This window comes from Patagioenas fasciata, chromosome 6 (assembly GCF_037038585.1).
Source record: "Patagioenas fasciata isolate bPatFas1 chromosome 6, bPatFas1.hap1, whole genome shotgun sequence".
In the NCBI taxonomy this organism is placed as follows: Eukaryota; Metazoa; Chordata; class Aves; order Columbiformes; family Columbidae; genus Patagioenas; species Patagioenas fasciata.
In genome coordinates, this window is record NC_092525.1 from 23,085,660 (window position 1) to 23,099,809 (window position 14,150).

General features: G+C 39.6%; 1 protein-coding gene across 13 annotated transcripts in view; it reads left to right on the forward strand.

Annotated features, from left to right (window-relative positions):
• Positions 1–14,150, forward strand: part of PRRC2C (proline rich coiled-coil 2C) — a 70,739-nt gene that overhangs the window by 39,989 nt on the left and 16,600 nt on the right. For 9 of the 13 annotated variants that reach the window (XM_071810245.1, XM_071810249.1, XM_065841708.2 and 6 more), the window contains exons 17-24: positions 428–636; positions 1,237–1,391; positions 1,793–2,135; positions 2,624–2,709; positions 3,668–3,856; positions 6,570–6,821; positions 10,793–10,882; positions 12,564–12,665. In XM_071810245.1, coding sequence (XP_071666346.1) covers positions 428–636; positions 1,237–1,391; positions 1,793–2,135; positions 2,624–2,709; positions 3,668–3,856; positions 6,570–6,821; positions 10,793–10,882; positions 12,564–12,665 — 1,426 coding nt within the window. The remainder of the gene's footprint in view (positions 1–427; positions 637–1,236; positions 1,392–1,792; positions 2,136–2,623; positions 2,710–3,667; positions 3,857–6,569; positions 6,822–10,792; positions 10,883–12,563; positions 12,666–14,150) is intronic. The other 4 variants (XM_071810253.1, XM_065841719.2, XM_071810252.1 and 1 more) reach the window with 3 other exon arrangements.

Consider the following 14,150-nt stretch of genomic DNA (forward strand, 5'->3'; position numbering starts at 1 on the left):
GGAAGTAAGCCTGTGGAGCAAGTATGTTTTACCTTGTTTATATATTTGCTCACATTGCATGCTGTAAGCTGCTGTTTGGGTTTTTTTTCCATGGAAGGCTTTATTGAGTTCTGAATTGCATACTTGTTGAGTTTTAGTGTTTCTAACTACATAGACCGAACCAGAGTTGACCTTAAAATTATGCAGTTTTTAGTGTGATTCCTTTTGGTAGCAGGACATTTGATATGTCCCCAAAATGGCTTTGCTGTTAAGCTTCTGCTCTCTGAGGAGCTGAAAGTAAAAGTCTGTAGCCTACGAAGAAGTGGCACAGTAGACACATGTAGCCCTATAATGTGATCTGCATTCGATTGCTAGCTCCTTCCTGAGTGTTTTCTATGGCTGGTCATTAATTTTGCCTTTTTTTTTTTTTTTTTTTTTTTATATATAGGCCATTTGAAGAGCAGACAGCAATTGTCCCTAGTGTTGATCCCACCAACAGCAACTGTGTGCATCAGGAGGAAGGAGGTGTTACTGCTGCAGGACAAAAGACCACCAAGGATGCAAGTGGCAAAAAGAGAGAAGAGCCTAAGGCTGGTCCAAAGAAGCCTAAAGAAAAAGCAGATGCCTTGTCTCAATTTGATCTTAATAATTACGCAAGTATGTACCAATAAAATGCTAACAAGAATTTGTAATCCTGCTAGCTTTCCTGCATATAGAGCTAGATGTTGGAAAACTTAGGAAAGAGGAAAGGTGATTCTTTTTTTAAAAAACACCAGAAAAATTGTGTACTTGAGGGATGCTACCTTTATCATATCTAATTATCAATATGTGTGCCTCTAAAAGGTGGCAGATCTCATTTTGGTTTTATGAATAGATAAGAACAATCTTGTTCTATCACCTAATCTTAACTCTGTCATTCAGACAGCTTTCCACTACACACTAATAGTTTGCTTAACCTTCATAAGCAAAGGTGGATCACTGATAAGCTTACAGCTGATATTCAGGAATACTGTTCATTATTATGTTTTAGTTCTTATTTCCTGGAGAGTCTGGTACAAGAACTTCCAGTTTTTCAGTTCTTAAAGATTAACTCCTTGTCTCCAAACTCAACAGGAAAGAAGTTGTCAAGCAGAAGCTTGCCTTTAATCAGGGCCACCATTTGTGTGGGAGAAGAAATTGCTTCCCCTCTAAAACATATTTTGGCTTGGTGCGCTGCATCTGAAGCTGTTAAAACAGCAGCATTTCATTTTTCTATAGGTGTTGTGATCATTGATGATCACCCTGAAGTGACAGTAGTTGAAGACTCCCAATCTAACTTGAATGATGATGGTTTCACAGAAGTGGTGTCTAAGAAGCAACAAAAACGCTTGCAAGATGAAGAGCGCAGAAAGAAGGAAGAACAAACAGTGCAGGTACAGACCAACATTTATAATAGGAACGAGTTCCTTGCAGCACTGAGAATGTTGTGAAGTGTGTAGTATGTTCATTCCCAAGAAGCTATATTTTCACCTAATAACTAGGTAGCTGTATTAATATTAAGTTAGAATTCCATACATCCTGATTGGGCATTGTCAGGCAGGTGGAACTGGCGGACTGGAAATACCATTTTTCATACTGTGATATTTGTACTATTGCTTGTATATCAGTTGATTCCAAGAGGGAAATGGATGAGAAATATATAATTGTTCCTGTAGTTAAATACCCCTAATGAAAACTGCTTTAAGACTGGCTTAATCAATTTGGGTTTTGCTGCTGCATGGTGTACAACTGGTTGTTCATACAATCAGCTGTAATAATTGACTTCTCTTTACAGGTTTGGACCAAAAAAGGATCAAGTGAAAAAAATCGAGGTCAGAATTCCAAGCTCCCACCCAGATTTGCCAAAAAGCAGCAACAGGCAGCAGCTGCAGCTGCACAGCAAGCTCAGGCTCAGGCTCAAGCTCAGGCACAGCCTCCATGTACAGCGCAGACTCCAGGTCAGCCACAAGCAGCCCCTGTTCAGACACAAACCCAGGCTGCAGGAGGGACAGCCGGCACGGAATACACGGTGTCAGGCAAAGTTCTGCAGAACACCCAGGCTCACAATGGTCTAGGAACCGAATTATGGGAAAACAAGGTGCCTCCTACAGCAGTTCTAAATGATATCTCCAAAAAATGTAAGTGGTGTCTTTTGGTTTTGGGGTGGGGAACAAGTATTGTAGTTAGAGAATGCTGATTGCCAGCTCGCTGTTGATGTCTTATTTGAACCTGCAAATGAATTTTGCATAGGGAACAGAGAGTGGCATTCTCAAGTGCAGTGCTGTGACCTACAAATACCTCTGGAAAGAGATTTCTGCAGTACGATATTATTCAGTATTTTACATTGTTGTCATGTTCTTCATTCACTTTGAATGAGCAACTGTCATTTCCTTCAGGAATCTCTGTTCTGTTGGTGTTGATCATGTTTCCAAACGTGATGACTGCCTCACTTGAAAGCAGACAAATAGGCAGCATATTGTTAACTGCTGAATAGGTTGACAGTTTCTTAACCAAACCTCATTTAATCAAGACTTCCATAATTTTAATTCTCAGTGTACTGATAACTTTAGTCAAATGCATTTAGCAACATGGGTTTTTTTATAAATTCTCGTTTCTTAATTACCAGTGGGACCCATCAGCCCACCTCAGCCACCTTCAGTCAGTGCTTGGAACAAGCCTTTGACATCTTTTGGTTCAGCTGCATCTCCAGAGGTAAGAATGGCGGGAAGAAGAGAAACTGTATGTGAAGCTTACCTAAACTGTATCTCATTGGGTTTGTGTACAGATTATCCATTTATTCAGGCATGCGCATACTTACACTAGTATGTGTAGAATTCCATGAAGTTAAGAGAGAGAACAGGAACACAGGGTACAGGCTAGTGCTTTTATGATTGCAGCATGGAAAAACTGCTCTCTTAATAAAATGTCAGCCCTTCACAGATTCTATAGATAGCTGTCAGTGCATTTTTTTAAATAAAAATATTGCCTAGTTAGCATGTGTATTGTTCAGTAATGCAGGCAGAAACAGGATATCTCCAAGGAACTAAGTGGGTTTTGTGTACCTTCGTAAATCAGAGGTAATAAAAGCAGTAGATGCTGTTTGATTGTATTAGCTCTGCTTATCCTATGTAATTTGCATAGCCCCAAATTTTACATTTAAACTCCTGTGGTTTTGTTTTCTTGGGCTTTTCTGATCTTTATTGTTTTAAACTGTAAGAATGTGACATAACTTAATAGACCGTTTTATCTGCATAAGGAGATCTGGAAATAGTTTGTAATTTCTTATTGGTCTTGATTTGAATATTAATTTTTGAAATTTCAGGAAAATGTTGTGAACTTGAATCTGGATGTTTTTATATTACACTTGTCCCTCTCCCCCTTCTCCACCAGTTAATCATCTTGATCTTGTTTACATATTTCTCTACTATTTTTTTCCTTACTCTTGAGCTTGTATAAACAATAGGGACTTGAGGAGGAGGAAGTGTACATGCATAGATTGTTTACTCTTGCAAATCTGCTGCAGTAATAAATAATGCTTTTGCTGGCAGAAGGTGAAAGTACCCTTTTAGTGGTTTTCAATGAAGCATCTTTTGTATTCTTTTCTGAACCAGTGTCATTGTACTAATTTTGAAATCTTTTGAAATCTGTTAAATGTTTACCTTTTAACTAGGGGACAAAGCCTGGGCAAGAAGGTGGAGTTGATCTTGGTATAGAAACTATTCAGTTTGGAGCCCCAGCTTCCAGTGGCAGTGACAGTGAAGTTGGCCCCGTACTTTCTGAGAAGTCCACTGACAAGCTGCCAGAACCAAAAGAGCAAAGACAGAAGCAGCCTCGGGCTGGACCCATCAAAGCACAAAAGGTAAAAGGTCATATCATCAGTACAGACTTTCAAAGTTCAGCCAAAACTGATCACAAATAACGGAATGCTCATTCAGTTAGGACTAGACCTATAAAAATTGTGTTCCCCTTGTATATTTCCTAAAACAATCAACAAGTTGATTCTTGCAGAGAAGATGGGGGCATTCAGTTCAAGAAGCAAGTATAGGAGAGCAACAGCCCAGCCCAGCAAAGCTGATCCACTGCTTCTGTGTTTGGAATGGACAGTGCTCGAGCAGGGGTGGGATTACAGTTTGCAATGGATTTGGGAAACTGTGGATGTGGTGGAGTGTTTTGTTTTCTAGTTTGGGGGTTTTGTTTTTTCTCTTGAGTTTACTTTGCTCAGGCTTAGAGAGCTGTTTTGAGGCAGACATTCTGTATCTGCCCTCGCTCTGTTTCCAGTTGCAGTATTTCTTCCTGCCACCGTGCCTGCCTTGTTCTCCTTTAAATTATGGTGCCCTGCTTAGGTTTGTAGCCAGATTACCAAAACAAGTAATACATCGAGTTGCAGGAAAATAAATGTTTTGAGGAAAAGAAGGAATGTTAGAGCCACTGATCTGAAGTCTCAAATTCAAATGCACAGATGTCTGGATAATTATTCGTAACTAATCTAGGAAGACTGGATAGGTAATCAAAGTTATCTCAATTTTAAAAATGTTTTTCACTTGTCCTCTGGAGATTTAGGAGCCCCATTCAGTCATCATCGTCTTGTATTTACATTGTTACCACTCATGAAGAGTAATACATTCTATTGTCATTTAGGTTGCACTTAGTGATATTTCACATTAATGAAATTAACTTTCTTGTTATTTCCAGCTCCAGTGCATAGTTATCTGTGCATTGCTAACACTCATCACCAGCTTCTTACTCCCAGAAAGAGATGGTTATAGCAGATAAACTTGGCTGGTTATTATAGAACTGACTGTTTCAGTCTCTCTTGATGTCTGAGATTTGGCAGCACTCTTAATGTAATTAAAGCCCTTTTGTCTTTCTAGAAGACCAGGTGTTTTTTTGTGTTCGTTGTGTTTGGTTCTCAAAAAAAACCTGGAATCTGGAAGTGTGGTCCTACGTAGAATTAATTTAACTTCTGCTATATGAGGCACTCGGTGAATATGCTGCAGTTCACGTTTTTATTGTAAAATATAAAAACCATACAGCAGAAAAATACACAGTAGTTAATACTGGTGGTGAATTGTAATAGCCCAGCACATTCAAAAACCTGTATCTCAGGAATACTAGCATCATGCCTAAAACTGCCCCATAAATCACTTAAAGATGCTGAACTTCACAAAGTTAAATATATTGAGAGTCTGCTTTACACTGCGTAGAAAGTTCCTTTTTTCTGCTTGGTTACAGCTATCAAGACTCCTTTATATTTTGTTGAAAGACACATGTGTGGCTAAACAGTAAATTCATTGGAATTGAAGGTTTTTGTGCCCTTTTCTGAATATGAGGGCTGTAATCCTTTAACTGTCTTAATGACAAAAAAAAATCCCAACAAACCAACAGTTCCTACATACCCACCAGCCCCATGGTGATGATGTTTTTTATGAAGCCTAAATAGAAACTTACGATCAGGATTGAAGGTTGGTATTGTTGTACTAATATGGGCAATGTAAGAGGACCATACTTGGAACAAAGCAATTTGCTTTTCCAAGTGTGACCTTAGAGTGCCTGGAGGAATTTCTGCCTCTCTAAATTGTTAGAGCAAAAAAATATTTGGGGTGAGGTGGGTCTGATGTTCCTGACTGCTGCATTGCAGAGCTCAAGCATCTGCTTCCACTGTTGTTTTCTTCCTTCCCTCTGAAAGCCAGTCTCTGTGGCCTCTCGAGGGTACCACATATACCTTTGGGAAACTCCACCCTCTCCAAAGCCCACAGGCGCTGTATTGTAGAGTCTTCGTCTACTCCTGAAAGAGCTGGTTTGTATTTATAGAGGCAATACCAGCAGCTTCTGTCTTTCTACTGTGAAAGCCTAAGGAATAGGATTTTAAGGACTCCCTTTAAGGAACTTTTATGCTGCTCTGCAGTGAAAGGAGCTGAGTTGTCTCAGCCAGAAAGGATATGACTGTTTAAATAGCAGAGCATTCGGGTTCCCTGAGGGTCTTCATTCTGCTTTGATTCAGCTGCGCAAAAAGAACTACTGAATTGCAGCAGTTATTCCAACCATGCTGTCTGCAATATAAGGCAATGCGTGCCCACTGGTGTGTTGTTTTTTTTTTTTCCTGGATATCCCCTTAGTGCTCAGTTCATAGGGGAAAAATGCTGCCAACGTCCACACACTGACATATCTTCAAATGAAGGTAGAGTCTTCTGTTCTAGTTTCCTGGGGCCCTGTAAAATCCTGGTTCTCTGAAAATTAACATGTTTGTGTGCTTTTCTTGTAAGGAGGGTCAAGCTGGCTTTCTTCCATAGGTTTTAACTAGATTTAGTTGAACTCTGGCACTTCACTTAGAACATCTATTGCTTGAAAACAATGGTTTAGATTTCTGATGTTTAAAATTAATGTATTTAATGTACATACTGCTAACTTAGTCTCAATGATTTATTTATTTAGATTTATTTATTTATTTATTTAGAAAATGCTTACCCTTCAGGACTGGTAGATTTAAACAAAATTATTTTAAGCATGTTAGAGTATTCTTGTGGGATAAGACGTGGGGGGAAGACATAACTGACAAGTTAACACTAACTTAGCTTCCAGACCTGAGTCCGGTAGAGAACAAAGAGTATAAACCTGGTCCTATTGGGAAAGAGCGTTCTTTAAAGAACAGGAAGGTGAAGGATGCCCAACAGGGAGAGCCTGAGGGACAGGAGAAGCCATCTCCCACCTCTGTCAGAAGTCCAGAACCTGTCACTACAAAGGAAACCAAAGCAGCGAGTGAACTGAGCACGGAAATAGGAACGATGATATCTGTGTCAGCTCCAGAGTTTGGAACAAACACAAAGGTAAGAAAATATTAACAAATTACTGAGCACTAGGCGTAAAAATACGATCACAATGATGTAATTGGCACTTGGTTGTCTGCTGGTTGTAGTTATCTGGACACTAGAGCCCACTAAATTAACAGATGTGAAACATATTGGTACTGCTTGAATTAAACAGTTCTCCAGAAGTGATATGGAGACATGCTGTTTGTCATAACCCTGTACAGGGATCAGCTTGGAAAGTTTTATACTTTTTTACTGCCTTATGAATGTGAAAACTCTGTCCTGAGCCTTGCTGTGGAGTGGCACTGGAGCCTGGTGTAGGCAGATTCTGCAAGCTCAAATATATGTGAAATATTCAAGATGAGTGGTTTTCAGCAGAGAACTGGAGTGAAGTAGTGTGCACAATCATTGTTTGAGTGTGTGGATGAGCTGCAGCTGGGAATTAAGTGCTGTTCTGTGAAAAAAAGAAATCTCTGTAGTAGGAATATGCTAAAGCATTGGGCACGGAAAGGGTCTGTACATCAGCTCCTGTTGGCTTAGATATTGTTGAGGTAGCCCTGGCAGAACTCCTTCAGGATGCTGAGGACTCATCATAGCTGTCTGTGTGGAACTCTGCTGACTTCTCTGTAACTGCTCAACAGTGAGATGGTGATTTGCTGTCAGGATTCGTTGTTCTACAGCTCAGTTCTTAGCTGTGGTACATTGATAGCACTGGTTGAAAAACATCCACAGAGGTGCTTTCCTTTTTGCCTGGGGACCATATTTTATATTTAACTCTCTGCAAGTTGAACCAACAACGTGCATATTTATTGGATAAGCTTCATGTAGATTTTGCAGGAATAAACCGGCCTTGCTACTTTTTAAAGTGTCTTTTAAAATGGCTTCAAATACTGCTCCAACCCTGGAGTTCCCATACTGTATCACAACTGCTTTCTTCTTGTTTTTGTAGTCTTTCCATTGCTCACTAGAGAGGGGAAGAACTGATGGCAACCTTCAGTCTATTTGTTTGAATGTCAGATGCTCAAGTTTTAGCAAACCTCAGTGATTTCTGTTTTGACACTCTAACATCCTTCTCAGAGACTACTACTCAGCTTCCAGGAAAGCACACTTTCTTTAGTGTATTTGATGATTTAAGTGTTCGTGAAAGTCAAGCCAGCTGTCCTTTAGAAGCAGGTGGTTTGTAAGAGTACCCCATCCATCCCAAAACAAACATCTTAGTAAGAGCATGTTTTGCCTTAGAAACTGTGCAAATATAAATCAGCTCATATTGGTGAGAAATTTAAGTTCAAAACATAAGCATGTTGCTCTGAAGCAGTTGCAGATGTTTCTCTTGAATTTTGCAGTATTTTTGGAGTAAAGACTATCTGGTGTTATAAGTCTCTGAATGGTGTAAGACACCTTACCATTTGCTTTTCCCCAACCTGCCATCTCTAAAGTTTTGAAGCTTTCAGGTCACAGGGATGATCAATACCTGGTTGTGGACATGGCACTGAAACGTTTGCACAGGTAGTTGGTAACAGCTATGTGTTACAGAGATGATGTCTGAAATGACACAGGCTGTACTTGTGAATAGTTTTTCAGTATCTGACAAGCTCCCTCATTTGAGTGATTTACATAAATCAGTAATAAATCAAACAGCTAATTGAACACCATATATACCGTGATCCTTTATAGCAAGGTCAGCTCTGAGGTCTGCTGGGTCCTTTTGTTCATAAAGTCACATTAGGTTTTGTGATCTCTTCTTTTTGGGCAAAGTAGGTAGTTAGAAAAATTTCACCTGTTCTTCAGGTATAAATAACTTGTAGGTAACGCCAGCTTTTTGCTCTTGCTATTATTACTCTTACTTTTTTATAATAATCAGTTGGTTTCTTCAATGAAATAGTTGTACAGGAGAATCACTTTAATTGAATTATAAAAGCTTGTGGTGGTAAGCTATATCTAATGGAGATTCCTGGGCTTAATGTACCAGTAAATGAAGGGTTGTGGTTAACCTACCATTTATGGAATGGTTGTATTATGGCTAAAACATTTTCTTACCTGCATGTTCAGCATTTCACAAATACTTCTAAGGGCACCAGACCTCATATGGTGGTTTGTTATTAATTCTAGTGAAAAGCATTTTTGTACTGTTAAGTTTCTGAAGTGAGAAAACTAGCGACTTAAGTGCTGAGACTCTGTAAAATTTGCATCCAAACCTTGAAGGAATTTTAGTAGTGTTATATTAAAAGCTTTCTCTTTCATATGCAGTAGTACATGTTTAAAAAAAAAAAAAAAAGCCAGTTATTACCTCGTTGGAAGGACCTTGTGATTAAACCTGCCTCCTGTGCTTGCTTTGTTCTACCCAAAGTAAGGTTACCTGTTACAATCAAATGCAAATGTGCAACTTGGTAGTTTGGGTTGTGGGAAACATTGTATATCTCATATTTCACCAGTTTAATCAGCAAATGAAATAATTAAATGGAAAAAAACAGATCTCTTTGCTTCATAAATAGAAAAATAAGTCAGTGTGCACATTGTGTCCTCTCTCAGCCCATTATGGCTTAGCTTGCTGTGCTAGGCTTGAAAAACTTGATTCTGAAGCAATAGGGTCATCCTTTTAAGGAAGATTCTTTGTTATTTGGCAGTATCTTGATGCTTTAATTGCTCTTTTAGGAGACATTGCCGTAGGCTTCAGGAGTAAATTGAGTGTGCACTTTTTAATAGCTTATCATACTGGCTGAATGCAAGTAGACGAACGTGTGGTTTGTGCTTTCAAAATCATTATGTGTTGGCAAGTCCAGCACTCATCGACAGTTCTGCTGCTAATTTGTCCTTCAGTTCCTTGGTGTTTGACTCTGTAAAAATGATAGCTTTTTTTGGGCTTCAGACATGTAAAACTGAGGAGTCTGCAGTGCTTGCTAGAGAATTAATCTTGGCTAATCCAGGGTCACACTGTTTATCTAACAGAGTCTCTGGATCAGGTTCTGATAACACCTGTTTACCTGTCCAGAATATGCTCAGTAGATAGCCAGTGACAAGAACTAAAAAAAACTTGTTTAACGTGGCTTCACAGAAATACTTGGTGCCTTTTTAATTTGTTGTAGGTCATTCTATAGAGAGCTAACAGCGTTCACAATGATGTGCTTTAATCAGGCAGTTTGTACCTACAACTGCAGAAGTCCCTGGCTACAGCTAGGTCCATGTGACCTTGTTCATTGAGTGCATTAAGGCCCACTTAACTGTGACAAATAAGCTTCAAGGAAAGCTTCTGGGCGGACTGGAAACTTCAGCTTTTTTCTTCCTTGAAATCACTGCCCAGTGCAGAAATCTGGAGGTAGACTTTGCCATCCAAAGAAATGGAGTCCTTTGGCTTTCAGAGACAAGACTTAAAGGAAAGAAAATTGTTTTGCAAATTGCAGCCATCACTGTGTGTTCCTTTTAATCTGGGGCGGGAGGGGTTTGCTTGTCATATGTTTACCCAAGAAATTTCTGTATTTATTTAAAGCTACAGAAAGCTTTCAGCTAATAGATTTTACTTTTTACATAGGGTGAAAGTGTCTGCAGGTGGCTAAAGCATCTTGGGTGAAACATGCTAATTGTTCCTGCTCCAGCAGAGAGGTTGGACTGGATGATCTTTTGAGGACCCTTCCAATCCCTAACATTCTGTAGTTCTGTGGTTACACCACCACCACAGTTCATTATGTCTAGTGCTCAGGCAGTACATTGTTCTGTGTATTCTTGCTTTACATACTGTATTTTGACTTGTCTCCAGCTGTACATAGTGAGGTCATGAGACAAGCTGTAACATCCCAAGAATTCTTCTGACCTCAGTACAATTCAGCAATTAGGATTGCTGGACATGCCTTCTAAGAAAAAACTAAAATTGGTGTGACATTCTAATCTTCTGTTGCTTGGTGAGCTCCTCCTGTAGAAAGGCTGACATCTGTCCAAGAAATTTAAATCTAATTTAGGTAAGGGAGATATTTTAATGGAATTATTTTTCTTCACAGGAGTCTGTAACAGACTACACTACACCTTCTTCTCATCCTAATACAGTGGCTACTAGCAGTACAAAAATGGAGGAGAATTTGGTGACGAACGTAAGTCTATTGCAGTGATCGTCTTGGCTTTGAAGACAAGGAAATATTTTCACACTTCTTTAAAGCACAAAATAGTGCCTTAAGTAAGCAAGTCACTAGAGTTTCTTTCATGTTAACTAGCTCTGCATTATCCCAGTAATCATACTCTGAATGACACTTGATCTGTTCTGGAATTCTTCAGGTATTTTCTTGACTTTTGAACAACCACAATGAGCTAAACAGCACGAAAGTGGAGATGTGTGTAGGGACAATTGTCAAAAAGCCAAGATAGGCACAGTGAGGGTGTGCGTGCTCAGCAGCAGTTGGGGCTTGAACCTGGTACCAGCAGCAAAGCTCTGCAGGGGGATTTGCAGAACAGCTTTTACAGACAAAACGATTTTGAACTGTAGCCTGAAATCACAGCAACTGCACATAGAGAGCAGCTGAATGGTTTCTGAAAGCAACCAGCAGGCTTTCTGTTGTTCAGGTGCTACGGAAATAAGATGTTTGCAGTCCTTGTAAAGTCGATGATCCTTACTAAGTGAGCGTGGTGGAATGATTGAGAGGAGCAGCTGGCTTGTGACTTACAGTGAAATCAAGCTTAGAGTGTGCTGGCATGTCAGGGAACTTGGATCTTGTGGGTTTTGTTGTTTGAGTAGCAGACATAGAATTAGCTCAGAGTTGAGTAACTTGTTGATTGGGGGAGGAAAGAATCATACAGGTTTTTATGAATCTGCCTTGTGAATTCCATCTAAGTGCTTTTCAGCTTACTGCAGCATCCTTTAATGCAGTTTTGAAGCAATATTGGTTGAATTTACTCTTGTGATGGATTTTGTGGCGGTGTTGTGGTTTGTGCCTTTGGTGGTTAGTGTTGAAGACTGAATTCTTTAGTGTTAATGGTGTTAATGTATGCTCCCCTGTGGCGTGTTGGAGTTGGATTTCCAACATAGGGGCTCCTGGCTGAAAAGGAACTGTGCTATTACCTGCTTCAAAGCTTCAGTATCTGTGTCTTTCAGAGGAGCATCATCTCATCCAGTTGAAGTCATTTAGCTCTGCTCTGAATGGAGAAAGGAATAGAAGTAATTGACTGGCCACTGCAGTATTTTTGTTACATTTAATTTAAAACTTCCAGGAAATCCAGCAGTGTTTTCTTAAGCAAAGGTAGCAATAGCATTATGTCAAGTTTCTTTCCTGAAGTTTCACCTTTTTCATAGTTGAAAGAGAAGGTAACTGATTGGAGGGCAAATCTGTTTTGGTTTGTTTCGTGGTCCTGTGACTTTGGAGGTTTACAGCTTCCTCTTTCCAGAAACTGCATCTCAGACCTCAAGGTCGTGAAGCCCCATATGTACTCTAATGGTACAAAAGGGGACAAACTTGGCTTGGGAAGAATTTTTGCATATCACTAAACTGAAATGGTACTTTAAAGTAAATCCCAAAACAGAAAATTGGTATTTGTTAATGCAGAAGACATGGACATTTTAGAACCTTAGTCTTCAGCCTCTTAGAGATGAGAAGCATCTCAGCAACTGCTGGATGACCTTTCCCTACCTACCCAGTTTTCACCTTATTTTATCAAAATCTCCCTGCCAAATGCTCAAGCCTTGAAGAAATTGTAGCTCACTTAATAAAGCTTGAGCTTTGCTTTTCTGGGGCTTTTGTAGTAGACATAGTTAGAATGTGATGTGTGTTGCCTGCCTTTCAGGTGCCCCTGCCCCACACCCTTCCCCTCCCTAGGAGGGAGACTCTACAACAGAGCTCCAGCCTAACTCCAGTTTCTCCCGCTACCGTCGACCTCACCCTCAAGGTATGTACCACATCCCTCTAAGGGTCATTTTCTTGCATGCAGGGGAAAAAGTTAATGGAGAACTTGCTGGTGAACCTTTTTTTTAGAGCCTTCCTTTGTTTCCTCTGCTGAACTGCTTTCGCATATAAACGGATGGCTGAAACACAAGACTCTATCAAAGGATGCATTTCAATTATAAATCTCTAACCCCGTTTTGCATTAACACTTGGCATCTCAACCAATCTTGGCTCCCACTGCCCTGAAACAAAAGTCTTAGCATTTTAGCATTGTACCATAGTGTTCACGACAAACTATCAGACTCCGAGGGTTTCTTGAGAGTTAAGCTTAAAGTAAGGTGCCTGGGCTGTTAGTAAAGGCTGTAAGGAGTCGCTTCATTTCTTCTTAGCTATAAGATTTTGGTGCAGTGATAATGTGGTTTTGAGTTGGATGGCTAAAGTTCTAAATAATGAAAAGTAGGTGGTGTGTTGATGTCTATGAGTGGCAGTTTGATCAGCTAGTCAGAGCGTGTTTTGTTGTGTTATAAATGTTCTGTTGTTTTCTGCTCTCCAGTGTAGAGCAAGTGTGTAGAATATTTTGAATGGTGTTTTCCTGTTTTGTTGGATTTTGGACTGTGTGCATTGTATAACTCACTAACATAGAGTTGGGCTCTAGCTTTGCTACTGTTTCTTTAGAAGTTTTTGGTCTTTTTTTTTTTGGTGTTTGAGATCTGCTTTGTGATTGTGACTGCAGGAGAGAACCAGTGGAAATATTGTTGCTGCTGCTAGTATACAGGGACAGTGATGTTTGAACTTTCAGTTTCTCTAAATTTTTAAAAGAGGCAATGAAACTAGGGATCGAATGCAGAAACTAACACTTTGGAGAAACTTGCTTGTCAATCCCAGTGAGGTCTGCATCTCACTGCCGTGGTTTGACAGCTGCTTGCTCGTGTTCTCTACAGATGACAATTAATGATCTCTTGTTGAATCTTTGCTTTTCTTTTGTTAATGCTTTATTTTCTGAAAAAAATGTAACATCACTTTGAAACAATAGACCAGCAAAAATGGGGAGACGGCTGGAGAGGGACAAGTAATTTAACAAAAATCTGATTTTCTGTGGCATTCTTGTGTAATAAATTATCATAATCTGACTTCCTGGTGCCTAAAAGCATTTTTCTAAAATAGCAGTCTCTTAACTGTTTAGCAGCTGGATATCTGGTTCATGTGTAACACAGGTAGGAATGATACTATAGCATGATGCTGCAAAGAATGTGACACCACTCAGTTCCAAAGCCAATTGCAGTGTTTGTGTCATTCATCCTGCTGTTCCAGTGTCAGTGATTTGATTGCTTTCTCAGTGGATGATAGGTCTTGGATGTGTGCTAACAAAATATGTTGAAGATCCATGTTTTGAGGCTGTTTTGAAGAACATTTTGACCAAAATCTGAATTGAAAGGAAGCAGCTTTGTCTCTATTCTAGCCACTGGAGCTTTACCTCCTTTTTGCAAAT